Genomic DNA, 14,219 nt, shown 5'->3' with positions numbered 1-14,219 from the left:
CTGAAAACGAAAAAACGCAGGGGTAAACGGAAAACTGAAGCATGCAAAAAGCATGCACAGCTGAAACATGGAAACAAAATATAAGAGAATCAAATCTACCTGAAGAGATTGCGGTATTCACGCATGCGAGCCTCTTGGGTCTCTCGCTTGTCCCGCTTTACGCGATTCAAGCTCGTGTCGGCCATCTCTTGCTTCTTCTTGGCGAGGTCCATGATCTTCTCCTCGATGCTGCCCTTCATCACGAATTGGAAGGTTTGCACGGGGCGAGTTTGGCCAAGGCGATGAACACGGTCAATCGCCTGAGCAACGGCTGCTGGGTTGTACTGGGGTTCCATGATAAAAACACGCGAGGCAGAGGTGAGATTCAGGGCCACACCACCGGCACCGATGGTTGCCAGAAGAACTTTGATGTTGTCATTGTTGGCAAATTCCTCAAGTGCCTTGGTGCGCGCTGCAAGGGTCATGGTACCATCGAGTCGAGTATACCCGTCAAGCCCATTGTTTTGCAAGGCGATCTCAATGAGATCCAGGTGCGAGGTCCATCCAGAGAACACGACACTCTTGATCGGCGACTCGCCTTCGAGTTTCTTGCTATCTTCGACACTTTCCTTGAGGTAGTTGACCAGTGCAATGGTTTTGGTGTGCGGTCCTTCGTATTCACCCAGATTCTTGCCCAGCTTCCGGGTTTGCCGATTACTTTCCTTTTGGGCCTCGTATTCTTCAAAGCCAGCAGGCGTGATAGTTGAGTATTTCATGTGAACCCAGCCTTCGCATCTAGGGCAACGGATCTGGGCGTCGGGAGACGAATCGAATGCTTCTTTCCAGCCAGAGAAGCAACCGGGGCAGAAGATATCGGAGCATGGGAGGGCAAAAGCCATTGGAGAGTTACGGGCGACAGCTCCGATTGAGTTCAAAGGTTCATCGAGTTCTCGATTGCAATTGCCACACCGGGGAACTGCGGTTTCCTGCATTAGGGCGAACATTTCATATGCCTTCTTGTCTATGGCTGCCGGGGTTTCGTCCGAGTCGCCCTCCTCCAGGTCAATTGCGTCGTTAACGGACATTCCCTTTGCTCTCTCCCGGTCTGAAGTGTCAAGAAGCTCTTTTCCGTGTGCGCTGACTTGGCGGAGAATCATCATGGCTTTCAAAACATGGTGATACATCCGGCCACCCATCTTGCGCATCTCCTCACCAGCAATGACACTCATCATCACATTCGATTCCGCGCGGAAGAAGTCATGCAATTGCTGTTCTTGCTCAGTGAATTCTAGTGTGATGATATTGTCTGTCCTGGGTGGCAGATTGATTTTGTCCTTGACTCTGCGCAAGGTGAATGAATCCACCAAAACTCGCAACCTGGCAAGTACATTGGGGTCACCATTTTTGACCGGGCTAGATACATGCTGGGAAAATTGACTGCGTTGGTCGTAAGGGGCAATCCGTAAAAACTTGGTCACAGAGAGGAGATCTTCCATGCGGTTTTGGATTGGGGTTCCGGTAACCGACCACCGACGCTCGGAGTTGAGCCCAAGGATCGCCTTGGTCTGTGCTGCATTTTGTTCTCTGATGATATGAGCTTCGTCAAGAACAATTCGGAACATGTTCATTTTTGTCAAAGGACTCAATTTTCCACTTCTGGCGCCACGCCCTGAGATCTCGCTGAGAATGGTACTGTATGTCGTGATAATGATATCGTACTTGGAAAGTTCCCTGAACTCCGTGGTGCGCGATGGACCGTGGAAGACGTAGTAGCTGATGGAGTCTGGCTTGAGATGGTCCTTGATCTGTGTCACCCAGTTGCTCACTGCACTCAATGGGACAACTAATAGTGTTGTCCGTGTGTTTCGAATTCCTGGAGCTCGGCGAACAAGGACGGGATCAGGAGCCATCTCAGTCCAGTCTTCAGCTAACGCAAGCGATGAGGTGATCAACGAGAGAATACTCAGAGTCTTGCCCAGGCCCATCATGTCGGCTAGCAAGCCACCTAGAGCTTCCTCAGGCTTTTGCTCTGAGATCATTCCAGTGATAATCTCACGGTACTGAGTCTTCCCATTTGGTGCACGTTCCATTCGCCACAAAGAATTGTTGTCTTCTTCTTTTCGGCCAAATTTGCGCGGCTTTTCTTTCTCTGTCATGAACCAAAGTGCTTGCTTTTGGTGATGGAGCATTTTTGTAGTGATGTGAGGAGATGGCTCCATCGTCGGAATGTTCGCGTTGGCAAGCTGGTCGAACATCTTCATGACTGCATCATTGGCCTCTTCGGCAGTTCGCGCTTCATATCGGACGGTTGGCCCTGGGCGAGACCGGCCAGAGTTGTTGGCGGCAGTGCTTGCGGCAAGCTGGCGTCGGCGCTCTGCGTGTGGATTGAATACAGTAATTCCTTTGTCCACGGAATTTGGAGTTCCTAGCCAGATGTTACGGTGAGATAGGAAGTTGCCGACAGCCTCTGCGTGCTTTCTTTGGCCGTATATATTGAGAGTTGCACGCCATAGTCCTGAGGAGGGACCCCATATTTCCTCATCTGGTGAGGTTCTCCGGATATCCAATAAGGCTGTCACATCGATAATTTTTGGTTCGGAGTCTAGGAGCGGACACAATCCTTGTGCCGTTTTAGGGTCGATTGAACCGAACACTTTGCCGTGAGGGTCCGCGACGTGGATCTGAAGATTTCCTTTCACCGGCTGGCGTTGTATGTCTAATTTGATAGACGGCCAAGCGTGGGACCAGTCAGTGAAAACAGAGTGTCCTGGTTTGGGAACTGTGTGCGAAACGATCATTGCGTTTTCAACTTTGCCGAAGCAGACACGCTGGGCGCTGAGATCTGTTGAACCGGTGCATTGGACTTCGTCATCGTCCTGGGGCGTGCTCGGAAGGTCTAGAACAATATTAGATTAATTCAAACAAAATCAGGGGAAACGGGAGAAATGAAACATCTCATACCTGCTGTCAAATCCACTACGCTGGGTGTAGTGGAAACCGGGGTTGATTTCGCATTCTCCTCTTTCATCCACTTCCCAAGCCCGCTATCTCCAGGGATCGAGATCGGTGCTTTGGTCATGTTCTGTTTATCTTCCACATCATGATCAGTCTTAATCTTCTTCGACGGTTGGTTTTTCCTTTTTTCAACGCCATAGACATTCTCGATCAAATTGGGGCGGTAAATCATGTCTTCGTCATCGCTCATCTCGTGGTGACTTCTTTTCGTGTCGCTTTCGTTGTCTTCATCATGCGTGGTGCTGAACTGCACAGTCAGACTGGATTCTGACTTCATAGCCGGGGTAGAGATTCCAGACGCCGCACTCGGAGACGTGCGAATAGTGGGTTGATGGAAGCGCGTAGCGGCTGTAGTGCCCGAAGGAGCCATGGGAGAGGCAGAAGATGAACCATTTCCCGGCTGTTTTCCTGGTCCTTCCAAAAGTAAGCCTTGGGAATCCGTGGAGTTGAGAATCATGGGGTCTGCTGGGGGAGAAGTAACAAGATGAGATAAATTGTGGGAAGAAAGGCTCGAAGATGGACTCGGCGAATTTGGAGCACGAGGGGGGGAAGAGTCAGTTGGGCTAAGAGACGTTGTATGCATAACTGAAGTATCCATCTGAGGGGCAGAAAAGACACAAGATTGAGCTGGATGCATCATGTCCTCGGAGATAGGCTGGGTATCCATCTGAGTGCCAAGATGGACAGGAGCCTCAGGTGAGTCATTAAGATCTCTAGGCATGGCCGAGGCATCCATTGTGTCCACGTGAGAAGAAGCAGCAGGAGAAGAAAATGCAGAAGAAGAAGTCATAGACTCAGGCGTGTCATGGGAAAGCTCGCGGGACATAGCGACAGCATCCACGGGAGGTAAATCACTCGCTGGGGAAGAAGAAAAGGGAGGATTACCATTGCCTTGAGCTTGTCTTTTAGCACCCTTCGGATTCAGGAGCATCGCAGCATGAGATGCCATGATGTCTCAATCGTGACCGAGAACTCCGGGATAAGGTTTGGTCGGATTCTAGGTTGAACGGTGTTGTAAAAGCGAACTGATGGAAGTTAGTGGATCAGAGAGGCAAAAGGGCTGGTTGTTCGTTTCACTTGCTGTGGATGAAGTAAAGGACCGAGTTCCTTCAGACTGGCAAGCTTTCAAGCTTTATGACCAAACTCAATTTGAGAAGGATTCGTAGTGGTATCAGGTGGTTTGGGATGAGAGATGGGCGGTTGCGGTTTGGGATCGATTATCCGCCTGACTTGTTTGTCGTAAGTTTTGCTGGTGAGGGCAGATCAATCAAGTTCAAGACCTTTGAGCCTTGATGTTACGTATCAAATATTAACGCTGCAGCTGAGTGATTGCGCAAATGGTCCGGTAAACGAAAGGTGCGTCTTCCAGACGCGAGAGTCGCGAAATATCCGGCGTCATTGAAAGTGAGAGATACTGAAGAAAATTGCGGGCAACACTAGTTGCGCTGTTGTCTTGGTCGTCGACGTATATATCCTGGGGGGAATCACGTCGTTTTCCTGGTCGCAATCCAGTCGGCGCCTTGTCGTTTGCCTCGTCGAGGGAATCGTGATCACGTTCGTGGGCGGCTCTTGTATTGTTCGAGGGGAGTGTCCTTGACCGCGAGTGTTCTCGCCGTGGGTGTTTCGGTTTGCGCGACTTCTTTGCCCGAGTCACTCGTAAGGTCAGTCGTGTGCTTAGAAACTCGAAATGACGAAGTTGTTCCTCCAGTGAACTCGGTGCCTCGGAGAAACCCGCCGATAAGATCTTATCAGTCCGCGCGCGTTTGGTATAGAACGCAACTTTGAAGTACTTGAATTAATTTTAACTTGGAGAAAGCTGGAAAGTTGAAGAGTGCAAAATATAAGAGAGCAAAACCCGTATGCATCTAAACGCGTGACATGGATATATGAGGTCCCGAGGTCCCCACTATGCCCCCGGTCATTTTCTATAGATTGTGGAGATATATTAGATCTTGAGGCTTGAGACTTGGGTACTTTTTTTTGGCTTCTTCTCTCCTTCTATGACATGTTACCTGAGGTTATATGCTAACTATATATGTAAATGTTATACACGGAGAGACTGTTTGCACATTTGAAGCCGCTTTCACCGCCAATAAGGGGGACATCTGAGAAGAATATCTGAGTAAACGTCTAAAAAGACCTACAAAAAGACCTTTGAAAAGACTACCAAAAAGATACGTCTCAAGGCCGCACACGCGGCCGATTATTCTTGTATGTACATATGTATGTACCTAGATATGTGAATGGCCACGTTTGTGGATTGCTTATCTGTTTTGGCCTAGGCCAGGTGTGTTTGCGATGGCTAAGATGTTGTCTCACGAAACAATGTCATCAAACAGTCCGCGAGGTCTTGCATGAGGGACTATTGCGTCAAGCCCCGGCTTCATTCTCAACAATATGAGATATTTCTGACTTGAGCACCAGAGATCGTATACTACCCCGGCCTAGGTTAAGATTTATATCTTGTGATATATTGCAGGGTTACATCTATGCCGCCACTAGCTGACCTGATTAATTTAGTTCAACTGATCTAAGAGAATAGATGATAAAGGTATCATGGAATTAAGTCTCGTCAATATGCTACATGAGGCAGATCGCCCAATCAATGCGCCATAGCCCAAGGCTACCCCAACAGTTAGAGAATGTCTATATACAACACGGAAATCTCCCAAATCATGAGCATGTCCAGCAAAGGACTCGTGTTAAAAAAAAGGCAGTCAAAATCGTGAACAGAAATTGGGAACCGTTTCCGTAAGGACGGGGACCCAACAAATACCCCGAGAAGACAACGCCGCAGAAGATAGCTGCAAATTAAATGAAAATGAAGAAGTAATGCAAGAATGTAGAAAAGTGAAAAGTGCAAAGGGTAGTACGACACAATTTGGCCTTAACACCAGGTGAAAACAGGATTTTTGCTCTTGACGGCTTCCAGGCGCTCGACAATCACCTTGCGCTGGTTGCCTTCCATGCCCTCTGCAACTGCATAGCCAAGGTCACCTTCAAGATCATCGCTGCCAAATGTGTTAACATGAGGAACGCGGAAGGGCTTGGCACCGCCGTTTTTGCGATGCTTCTGCTGTCGGGAAGGAAGTGAAGGCCATCCATCTAGAGAGCCCCCAGTGTTTCGACCGCCGAAGTCATTTATAGTCGCGGGGCTACCGACAGAACCATCAGCACGTTCGCTGTCAGCGTCAGGTCGACCACGGGTGAGTTCGAACCGGTTTGGGTTGGGGAGGTCGCTTGGCGACGAATTTAATCCCAATAAATCGTGTTCGGGAATTGGCTGGGAAGATGCGGATGCACCAATATCCATCTCTTCTTCATCAGGGTCGTAATTCATAGATTTGTTCCTTGGCCTGTCTGTGGAAGGCGCGCGCATCGGAATAGCAACGGGGACATCAACCAAGTCATCCCATACACAGACTCGGGTTCGTCGAGTCAGCTCAAGCGGGCCATGATCCGGTTGCTTCAATGTTTCCACCACATTCCAGGCTTGACCCTTCATGACGGCGATTTGTCGAGCGAACATGCTCTCTTTGAAATCATCATCTTGCGCAAAGACACTACGCAAGGCCATCTGTGTACCGCTCCACCAGGCTGTGGATGTTAGTAATGGAAGGAAATGGTCACGGGTTCTCTGCGAAAAAGGTTGTCCGATCAAGGAAACTGGTAGGAAAAGCCAGCCGAAGGGGAAGCTGCGCCACTACAAGTTGTTAGTGTTGGGAAGTCACAATTACACGTGCATACGAAAACTTACGGCATCTGGATGTTTCCATGGCCAGGACAGACTGTTGTCAATGGCACCAAGCTGGACAGAAGCTGACTGTTCCGATGAGGCTAGTGGGGTTCCCGTGCGACTGATAGCCATCATTGTTTCATGCCGCTTGTATGGGTGGAAGGAGGGATTGGGGGTGCCATTCGAATTCACGGAAACAGGACGAGCTGGGGGCATAAGCTCGTCTTCATCGTGCTTAGGCTGCGGTCCAGTTTGTTTTGGGGGCTCTGCCACGATAGAAACCTGCTCTGTCCCCCAGTCAATCTTGACCATCCAGTTGTCCAGACCTCGATCGGTGTTTCGCATGATATAATCTAGAATCACAAGCTTCTCCAACTCTTCACGGAAGGATTGCTTGAGATTCTCGGTCCAGTAGAATCGGCGCTCAGCACTTTCGTCACGCGAACCGGAACCGGCAGGCGAGGGCACATAGCCCGGATCTTCGTCATCCTCGTCTTCTGACTGTGCCCCAGATGGACGGCAGGCCTCATTCCATGGCCGCTTCTTGCGCTTCGGGGCATCCTGAGTGCGGAATCCAGTATTCGCCTGGTCAGGCCAGGGATGTTCTCGGAGGAAAATATTGGCGTCCTTGAATCCCTTGAGGAAGACTTGGAAACTGCCAGCTTTAGGAGGCAAAACCTTCTTGCCTTTCCATGCTTTTCTCCGATCCCAGAAATCGTAGAAGAACGACCTCGAAGACAGTCGTACGATACCAGTGTATGGGACGAGGTTCGTGTGTAGGCGGGCATCGAGAACGTATGCAGCGGCTTCGGAAACGTAGGAGAGATTAGGAATGAGACACGCGCGGCCGAAGAAGCAGGGGAACAAATTGCGGTGAATCCATTTTGTCCATTTGGGGTTGCGTGAGGCGTACGGCTCTTCGTCCTTTGGCTTGAACACACCCACTACTTTCCCTTCGGGGTTTCGAGCAAAGTAGCTGCCCGAGCTTCCTTGTGAGATCATCCGAGGATGTATGTCCATTTCAATTGCAAGGCGCACACTTTCAATGATCTCCTCGTACTCGGCGCGGGCCCGCCGTTGCTGACCCTCAAACTCATCTGACTCGAGAGCTTCGGCGGTCACGGGGGTAACTCCGGGAGGTGCCTGGAAGACTGAATGGTAAATCTCTAGCTTCTCTTCCTCATAGCTTTTGCCCTTGACACGGTTGATCTTGAATTTGGAGGCAATTTCGTCCGCCCATTTTTCGAGACGCGCATTGATGGCTTTGATGTCCACCCCGGAGTTTCGACGACCTTGGGGGTACTGGAAACCACTGTGTCTGCGTCGATGGCCTGGGGGAGTGTGGAGACCGGACGCCTGCATCTGGGCTCTGGAGGAGATGGGAGCATATCGGGGAGCGGAGGTGGACGCTGTTGAAAACGCGCCGATGTCTTCGTCTTCTGAGTCATCGTGAAGGTACCCTCGCTCCTCTTCAGCCTGAGCGAGCCGGGCATATCCTGAGGTGGCAGGACGATTCTTCGGCATTGTGATTGAGGAGGGTGGTTGGATCTATGGAAGATGCAAACGGGCAAAATAACTCGAAGGCAAATGAGAGGAAGGCTGGCAAAGAACGAAAGGACACCAAAAGAGATTAATCCATCACAGAGAAGATAATAGAAGGAAAGGACCACTGGTGGATACAATAGAGAGTTGATAGAGTGAAGGCAGTTGAAATAAGTGTCACCTATGTCGGGACGCTGTCGGGACGCCCCCTTGGGTGTCCCGAAAGCATGATTACAGTTAATTTACACAGGCGGTGGCGTATTGAGTGGCAGAATGGAGGAAAGTGTGTGAGGTGGGCAGGTCCACCTTGTTAATTACCGTTATACAATTACGCACCGCCACACTCTGTCTCCACCCCCTAATCGAAAGGGGCCTCGATGGATGGATGCATCAAGAAGTATGTGTTAAGAGCCCTGAAACTTGGACAGAACCGCAATTGATCTCCATATGGCACCCCTCTATGACGAATTGGGACATTCAGGGGACAGCAACTTTGTATACACGGTCAATGTTGGTAAATCCGCCACGCTGGCAAATATCCGCTCTGGTGCAGGAAATTTTATACGCATAAAACCCGTCAAGGAGTTAATCGCCCGTAATCAAATCAGATAGTGCAGAATGGACTGATTGTTGCGCTTCCTGATATTGAGAGGCTGGGGTCGTAGAATGAAGAGGCAAAACAGCGCAGGTTAATTGAATTGAATACATTCTTTGCGAGACAAAATATCACAACGTTGACGCCCCTGACATGCCGTATTAAATAATGGTTGATACTGGGGCAATCGTTATCCCGATTGTTATTATCGCGTCTTATCGTCAATCTCAATTCTGCATCCTCTCTCAACCCCTACCCTCACCTATCCTCGGCCATCATGTCGTTAATTTAAAACTTCATTCTTCTTTTCGGTCTTATTAACTTATTCAGACACGATAATTGCTCGCAAGTCTAATCCTGTCCCTTCTCTCTGGTATCCATTATCACTGTTCGGAACTTCACTTTGAATCGATCACTGAGGAATTGTCCTGATATAGACCCATTGACTCCGAGTCCTGCTCCGAGTCCGTTGTTCATAATCGCATCCATCGCGCGACTCGCTTGACACCTACCGTTTCTCCTTTAATTCGGTCTAGGGCCGGATTTCAATTGACACCTACCTCTCCCCTCCACGGTGGCTTCCACCCTCTATCGGGCGTCGCCCATCGACCCGGCTCTCAAATCTGGTTCTCCACAGGAGCGCGAGTTCCCTTACGACTTGTCCGCCGAGAATTCTTCCGCCCGTCACGCATCTAACGGATCCACACCGTTTTCTACGACACTACCGGATATCAAGAGTGTGACCAAATTCGGCTCAGGTGAGAGCGACGGATACCCAGGCTCTTCTGTTAGCACATCGCTTCCTGGACTCGCAGCTCTGGCCTCGGTCGCTTCAGCACCAACCTCTAATCTTCGGTGCGTTGATACCCCATATGAGTCCTAAATGGAAACCACACGTGGATCTTTGGACGATCTATCTTGTTTGCGTAATCTTCAATCGGGCCCTGGGGAGCAGTAATCCGGCCCCTCATAAGAATTCGAATCAATTGGCTAATACATATATTTTCCCTTATTTTTTTTAGTTCATCCAGTGATGCAAGTATGAGTATGGCAAATATGACCTACGCTACATCATCACCGGCAGCTACGACAGGAGGACAAGGGAGTGGACCTGTAAGTGTGAAATATGCCTTATATTAAGAAACTGTTATCGGAGCGCTCGTTATCTCTGGGGAGTTATCGAAAGTCTTGGCGCCACTCGATCCGTGCACCCGCTTTTTCCCTTTCCTTATCGACTCAAATCTCTCACAATCTTATCATCCATCCTCTTCCTCTTCCCAACTTCTATACCCTCATAATGGCGACCACATTGACTGACGACAAGCGACCTCAATTACAGCCCGTTTGCCAAAATTGCGGCACCTCTACCACTCCTCTGTGGCGTAGGGACGAACTCGGTTCAGTCCTTTGCAACGCATGTGGACTCTTCTTGAAACTGCATGGCCGACCTCGTCCGATAAGCTTGAAAACAGATGTGATTAAAAGTCGCAATCGCGTGAAGACCGGCCAGGGCCCTAAGCGCAAGGTGAGTTCGCGATTAAAAAATTTTCCCCCCAGTTCCCCTGCCTCCCAAGTTCCACCTTTCTTAGATAAGAACATGCGCTAATCGAGATTACGATTTCGTAGTCTGGTGGCCCTGTCGATACCAATGGCATTCCACCACGATCTGAGGCGGGTACCCCTCCCCTCGGCTCGCATGGATACCGTCGCGCGTCGCGCAAGATGTCATCGGGTCATTCGGATCGCTCCAACTCCCCCGTTTCCCGGACCGAGACACCTGGCTTTGGCTCGATGCACGCGCACAACTCGAATATCGCGCCGCAGCACATGTTTGACAGCGTTACCCTGGGCGACAGCATTAATCCTTCCAGCGGTCTTCCCTCCCGCCAGATGCGCCAACCCTCTCCCTCGGCAGTCGACCGCCAACTCGATTCCCCCCACACATTCGAAAGCCTTCTGGCCCTCAACACATCCCTGAAGACACGCGTTAGTGAACTCGAGTTCGTCAACGAGCTCTTCCGCGGTCGCGTGACGGAACTCGAACAGAGTGACGCCAGCGCCCGTCGATCGGAGATGATTGTACGCGACTCCGAGGTTCGTTTGAGACGATCTCTCGAGGATGCTCAGCGCCGCGAGGAGGATCTTAAGCGTCGTGTTAGCGATCTCGAGCGCCAGTTTGGTTCTAGTAGCGCTGGCGACGCCGAGTCCGGCGAACCGGTCGCAAAAAAGATCCGTCTGTCGGATGTTGTGGAATCTGGCGAGGATGTGCTAGTCAAATCTCCTAAGAGCGTTTAGGTCTTGCGGTAACCTGCTATTTCCGGCTCCTTTCCCACCTGCTTATTCACTCCATCATCGGTCCACGGGTAGTACAAGCTTTTGAGCTACATTACGCTTGCTGCTCTGCTCCAACCTCTGATATTCTTGATACCCTTCATGGCTCCTTCGTCATCACTGGCTGGAACTTTACCCAAAAAAAGCTACTATTGAATGGTCTCAATTTCTCTTACTTTCTTATGTGCGGATGTTTCCCCAAACATCTTGTTTTAATCTGCTTTCCTTGCGGTGTGCTGTACGAACTCTTTCACTATGCTTCTAATACAATACTTGGTCACTATCCTTCTTTTCTTCCAGAACTCGAGTGTCCGGAAGATCAATGGATCGGTGATCCAACTGGGAAATGCCTTGTCGTCTAGGTGTTTTTGCCTTGGATGTTTCTCTCAATGCGCTAGTTGGTGCTTGCAATCGTCATTACTTCAGTTGTCTGCTTTGATAGAGCAATGCAACTGTTTTGGATTGTTTATGCCAGCTTTGACGGGTCTGCGGGCCGGGTTTTCTTTTTTTGTTTTACACGAACGTTCTCGCTTTCTGTGTTGCGATATCTACATGTATGCTAGGAGGGAAATGAAAGTGTCATGCGAAATCTTCCGACTCGTAGCAATATTATGACCTGGTTCGAATATCGTATAGATGAGGCAGCAAGATATACAATTGGGAAGGGATATTGAAGGAAATTCACCATTAGATCGAGACCGGGGCTAATGACTACTTGGATAATAAGTTGAATAATACGGCAAGATGTCCAAATGTACAATAATGAAATTGACCAAGTCCTGGCCCATGGAAAGCTAAGATAAACCAAAGAAAGAAACAAAGTTAGACGCAAAGTATCAAGCCTATAGAGAAAACAGTGCATCATGGGTATACCAAATGAGGACACCAGCCAAATAACATCCCTTATAAAATGTACTCTATGAGAAGCCATCACAAATCGCAAAAAGTCTAAGCAAACATGCAAGCAAGAAAGCAATTCATAAGCCCACACTTGCCATGTAGGTCGTACTGCACCTAGATGATCCAAGTTGATAGAACAACATCATCAAACTCACGCAAGTCGGTGGTCTAGCTTCTTATTCATGATGTTATCTTTGTTCCTCTCGCGGATAATGGTCCACAGACAAACAGCGATACCAAACAACCCGGAAACAAAGGTCATGAAGTAGGCTGAGCGGTAGCAGCCCAGTCCATCGGGGCACTCGCGATCACCATCATGGCCGACAACAGAGTGACCATCGTATATGTTGCCGTATAGCAGATTGAAAACGTTACCACTGAACACTGGGGCTAGTGTCATGACGCCCCAATTCTGGGACAAGCCGCCGATGCCGAAAGTGTGTGCGGTTAGGGAAGGGAAGACGCCAAACAGGAAACCGTACGCGATTCCGGTGAAGCCAGAGACAACGACAAGGCTGTTGGGATTGGAAATGGTGGTGCCGGCAAGCTGGGTCAAGGTGAAGACTACCGCTGACAAGAATAAACACCAGATGCGGGACATGCCGAGCTTCTTGACTAGTAAATCAGAGCCGATGCCGCTGAATAGACGGCCAAGGAAATTGCCGAAGGAAAGAATGGAAACGTGCATGACCTGGCGGTGTTGGATGAAAAGGTCTGTTGCGCTGTCGTCATAGTACAGCCACAGGGCCTTCACACTGTTGCCGATGTTGTTGATGGTCATCAAGCCGATACCGGACAAGAGTGCCATGGTCAAGAAGAGTTGCCAGAACTCGACTTTGCGGAGCATGGCGAGACCTCTAATGTCGTTTTGGTGCGCCTCAATGGCCACCTCATCTAAGAAGTCATCGTCAAGTGTGTCGAAAGAGGGACGCGGGTGGTCGTGCTTGGATACCAAGGTGGAAGTCTCGTCGTCATTGGCGAATGCTCTGCCTTGGGAGTTCGAGGCAACCGAGTGCGACCGCGCATGCGCGGGGTATTGTTCGTGATCAAAAGCAGTAGAGCCATGTAGATCGGAGTTCTCTGGGACAGATCGAAGGTCGCTGGTGTTGTGTTCATGAGCGTTGTGTGGAATGGACGAGTACGGCTCGCTAGCGAGGATTCGAAGGAATGGAATTGAGGCAAAGGACAGAATCGAGGTTCCGAGGGCTAGAAGCAAAAGAAAGCGGCCGGTATCGTCCTTGAAAACGAGGGTCGACAGATTGGACCAGAATAGCGCGCTCAGTCCGAAGGCGGCCATCGGGAAAGCGGTTGCCGTGCCGCGGTGGTCAGGGAAGTTGCATGCCGCTAGAATCATCAGTTTAACCCTACCAAGCAGAGTCCTTGGTGTAACATACCTGTTTTGATGGCACCGCCAAAGGCAGCGCAACCGCCCATGCCAGTAAGGAAAGTGAAGAGGCATAGGAAGACAACCGGCATCGATCCTTGCCCATTATCATATGCTACAAAACATTAGAACTACTCAATTCTGACAAGGTAATCTCAAGACATACCCATATAGATTGGGAAGTAGCCCAGGCCTAGGCAAATAGAGCCGATAAGTGAGACAAGCCGGGGACCACGAGCATCTGTCAATAATCCCATTGGAATCCCCATAGCATACATCCCCAGGTTCCCCGCGACACCCTAGAGGTTGTTAAGACCCGTTTCCCGACACCGGGCATTGGACAACTCACAATAAAATTGCTCTCAGTCGAAGAGAGCTTCATTCGCTGCGCGAATTGTGGCGCCCACGCGGAGTATGCATACTGACACGGAGTTAAGCTTAATGGTCCTGAATGAGATAAGATTGGAGATATCACGTACATTGGTTCCGCAGGAGAGGGCGACCAGCGTCCCCGCAATAACGGAAATAATCCGGGCAGTTCGGTGGAGAGAGCCGGACATTATGTCGTTCCTCAGCAAGTCGTTCTGGTTGATATCTCGTGCGATACAAGTGGTTTAGCGGCGGGAGTGGTTGATTAGGCCCTAGACAGATGTGAGGCCGACACTAGGAGAAACATCGGACCCGAAAATGAAAGACGAAAAGGGCGAAAAGAGCGAATGGAGTTATATAGGAGAGAT

General features: G+C 49.8%; 4 protein-coding genes across 4 annotated transcripts; 1 reads left to right on the top strand and 3 right to left on the bottom strand.

Annotated features, from left to right (window-relative positions):
• Positions 1-95: 95 nt before the first annotated feature.
• PEX2_003810 (Helicase, C-terminal) lies at positions 96-3,943 on the bottom strand (the record flags this gene model as incomplete). Its single annotated transcript, XM_016737659.1, has 2 exons — positions 96-2,875; positions 2,941-3,943. 2 exons carry the CDS (start codon positions 3,941-3,943, stop codon positions 96-98), a joined length of 3,783 nt encoding a protein of 1,260 aa, XP_016598715.1.
• Positions 3,944-5,881: 1,938 nt separating this feature from the next.
• Positions 5,882-8,254, bottom strand: PEX2_003800 (1-phosphatidylinositol 4-kinase LSB6; the record flags this gene model as incomplete). The annotated part of the gene is made up of 2 exons (XM_016737658.1): positions 5,882-6,697; positions 6,752-8,254. 2 exons carry the CDS (start codon positions 8,252-8,254, stop codon positions 5,882-5,884), a joined length of 2,319 nt encoding a protein of 772 aa, XP_016598714.1.
• Positions 8,255-10,164: 1,910 nt separating this feature from the next.
• PEX2_003790 (putative GATA transcription factor (AreB)) lies at positions 10,165-11,162 on the top strand (the record flags this gene model as incomplete). The annotated part of the gene is made up of 2 exons (XM_016737657.1): positions 10,165-10,392; positions 10,494-11,162. 2 exons carry the CDS (start codon positions 10,165-10,167, stop codon positions 11,160-11,162), a joined length of 897 nt encoding a protein of 298 aa, XP_016598713.1.
• Positions 11,163-12,249: 1,087 nt separating this feature from the next.
• On the bottom strand, positions 12,250-14,042 carry PEX2_003780 (uncharacterized protein; the record flags this gene model as incomplete). Its single annotated transcript, XM_016737656.1, has 5 exons — positions 12,250-13,442; positions 13,493-13,597; positions 13,649-13,781; positions 13,832-13,903; positions 13,962-14,042. The coding sequence occupies 5 exons, from the start codon at positions 14,040-14,042 to the stop codon at positions 12,250-12,252; spliced, it is 1,584 nt and encodes a 527-aa protein (XP_016598712.1).
• Between the last annotated feature and the right edge of the window lie 177 nt (positions 14,043-14,219).

The sequence above is a fragment of the Penicillium expansum genome, assembly GCF_000769745.1.
Source record: "Penicillium expansum strain MD-8 chromosome Unknown contig8, whole genome shotgun sequence".
Taxonomy (NCBI): Eukaryota; Fungi; Ascomycota; class Eurotiomycetes; order Eurotiales; family Aspergillaceae; genus Penicillium; species Penicillium expansum.
The sequence above is the reverse complement of the archived record's forward strand: the minus strand, read 5'-3'. Positions and strand labels throughout refer to the sequence as shown.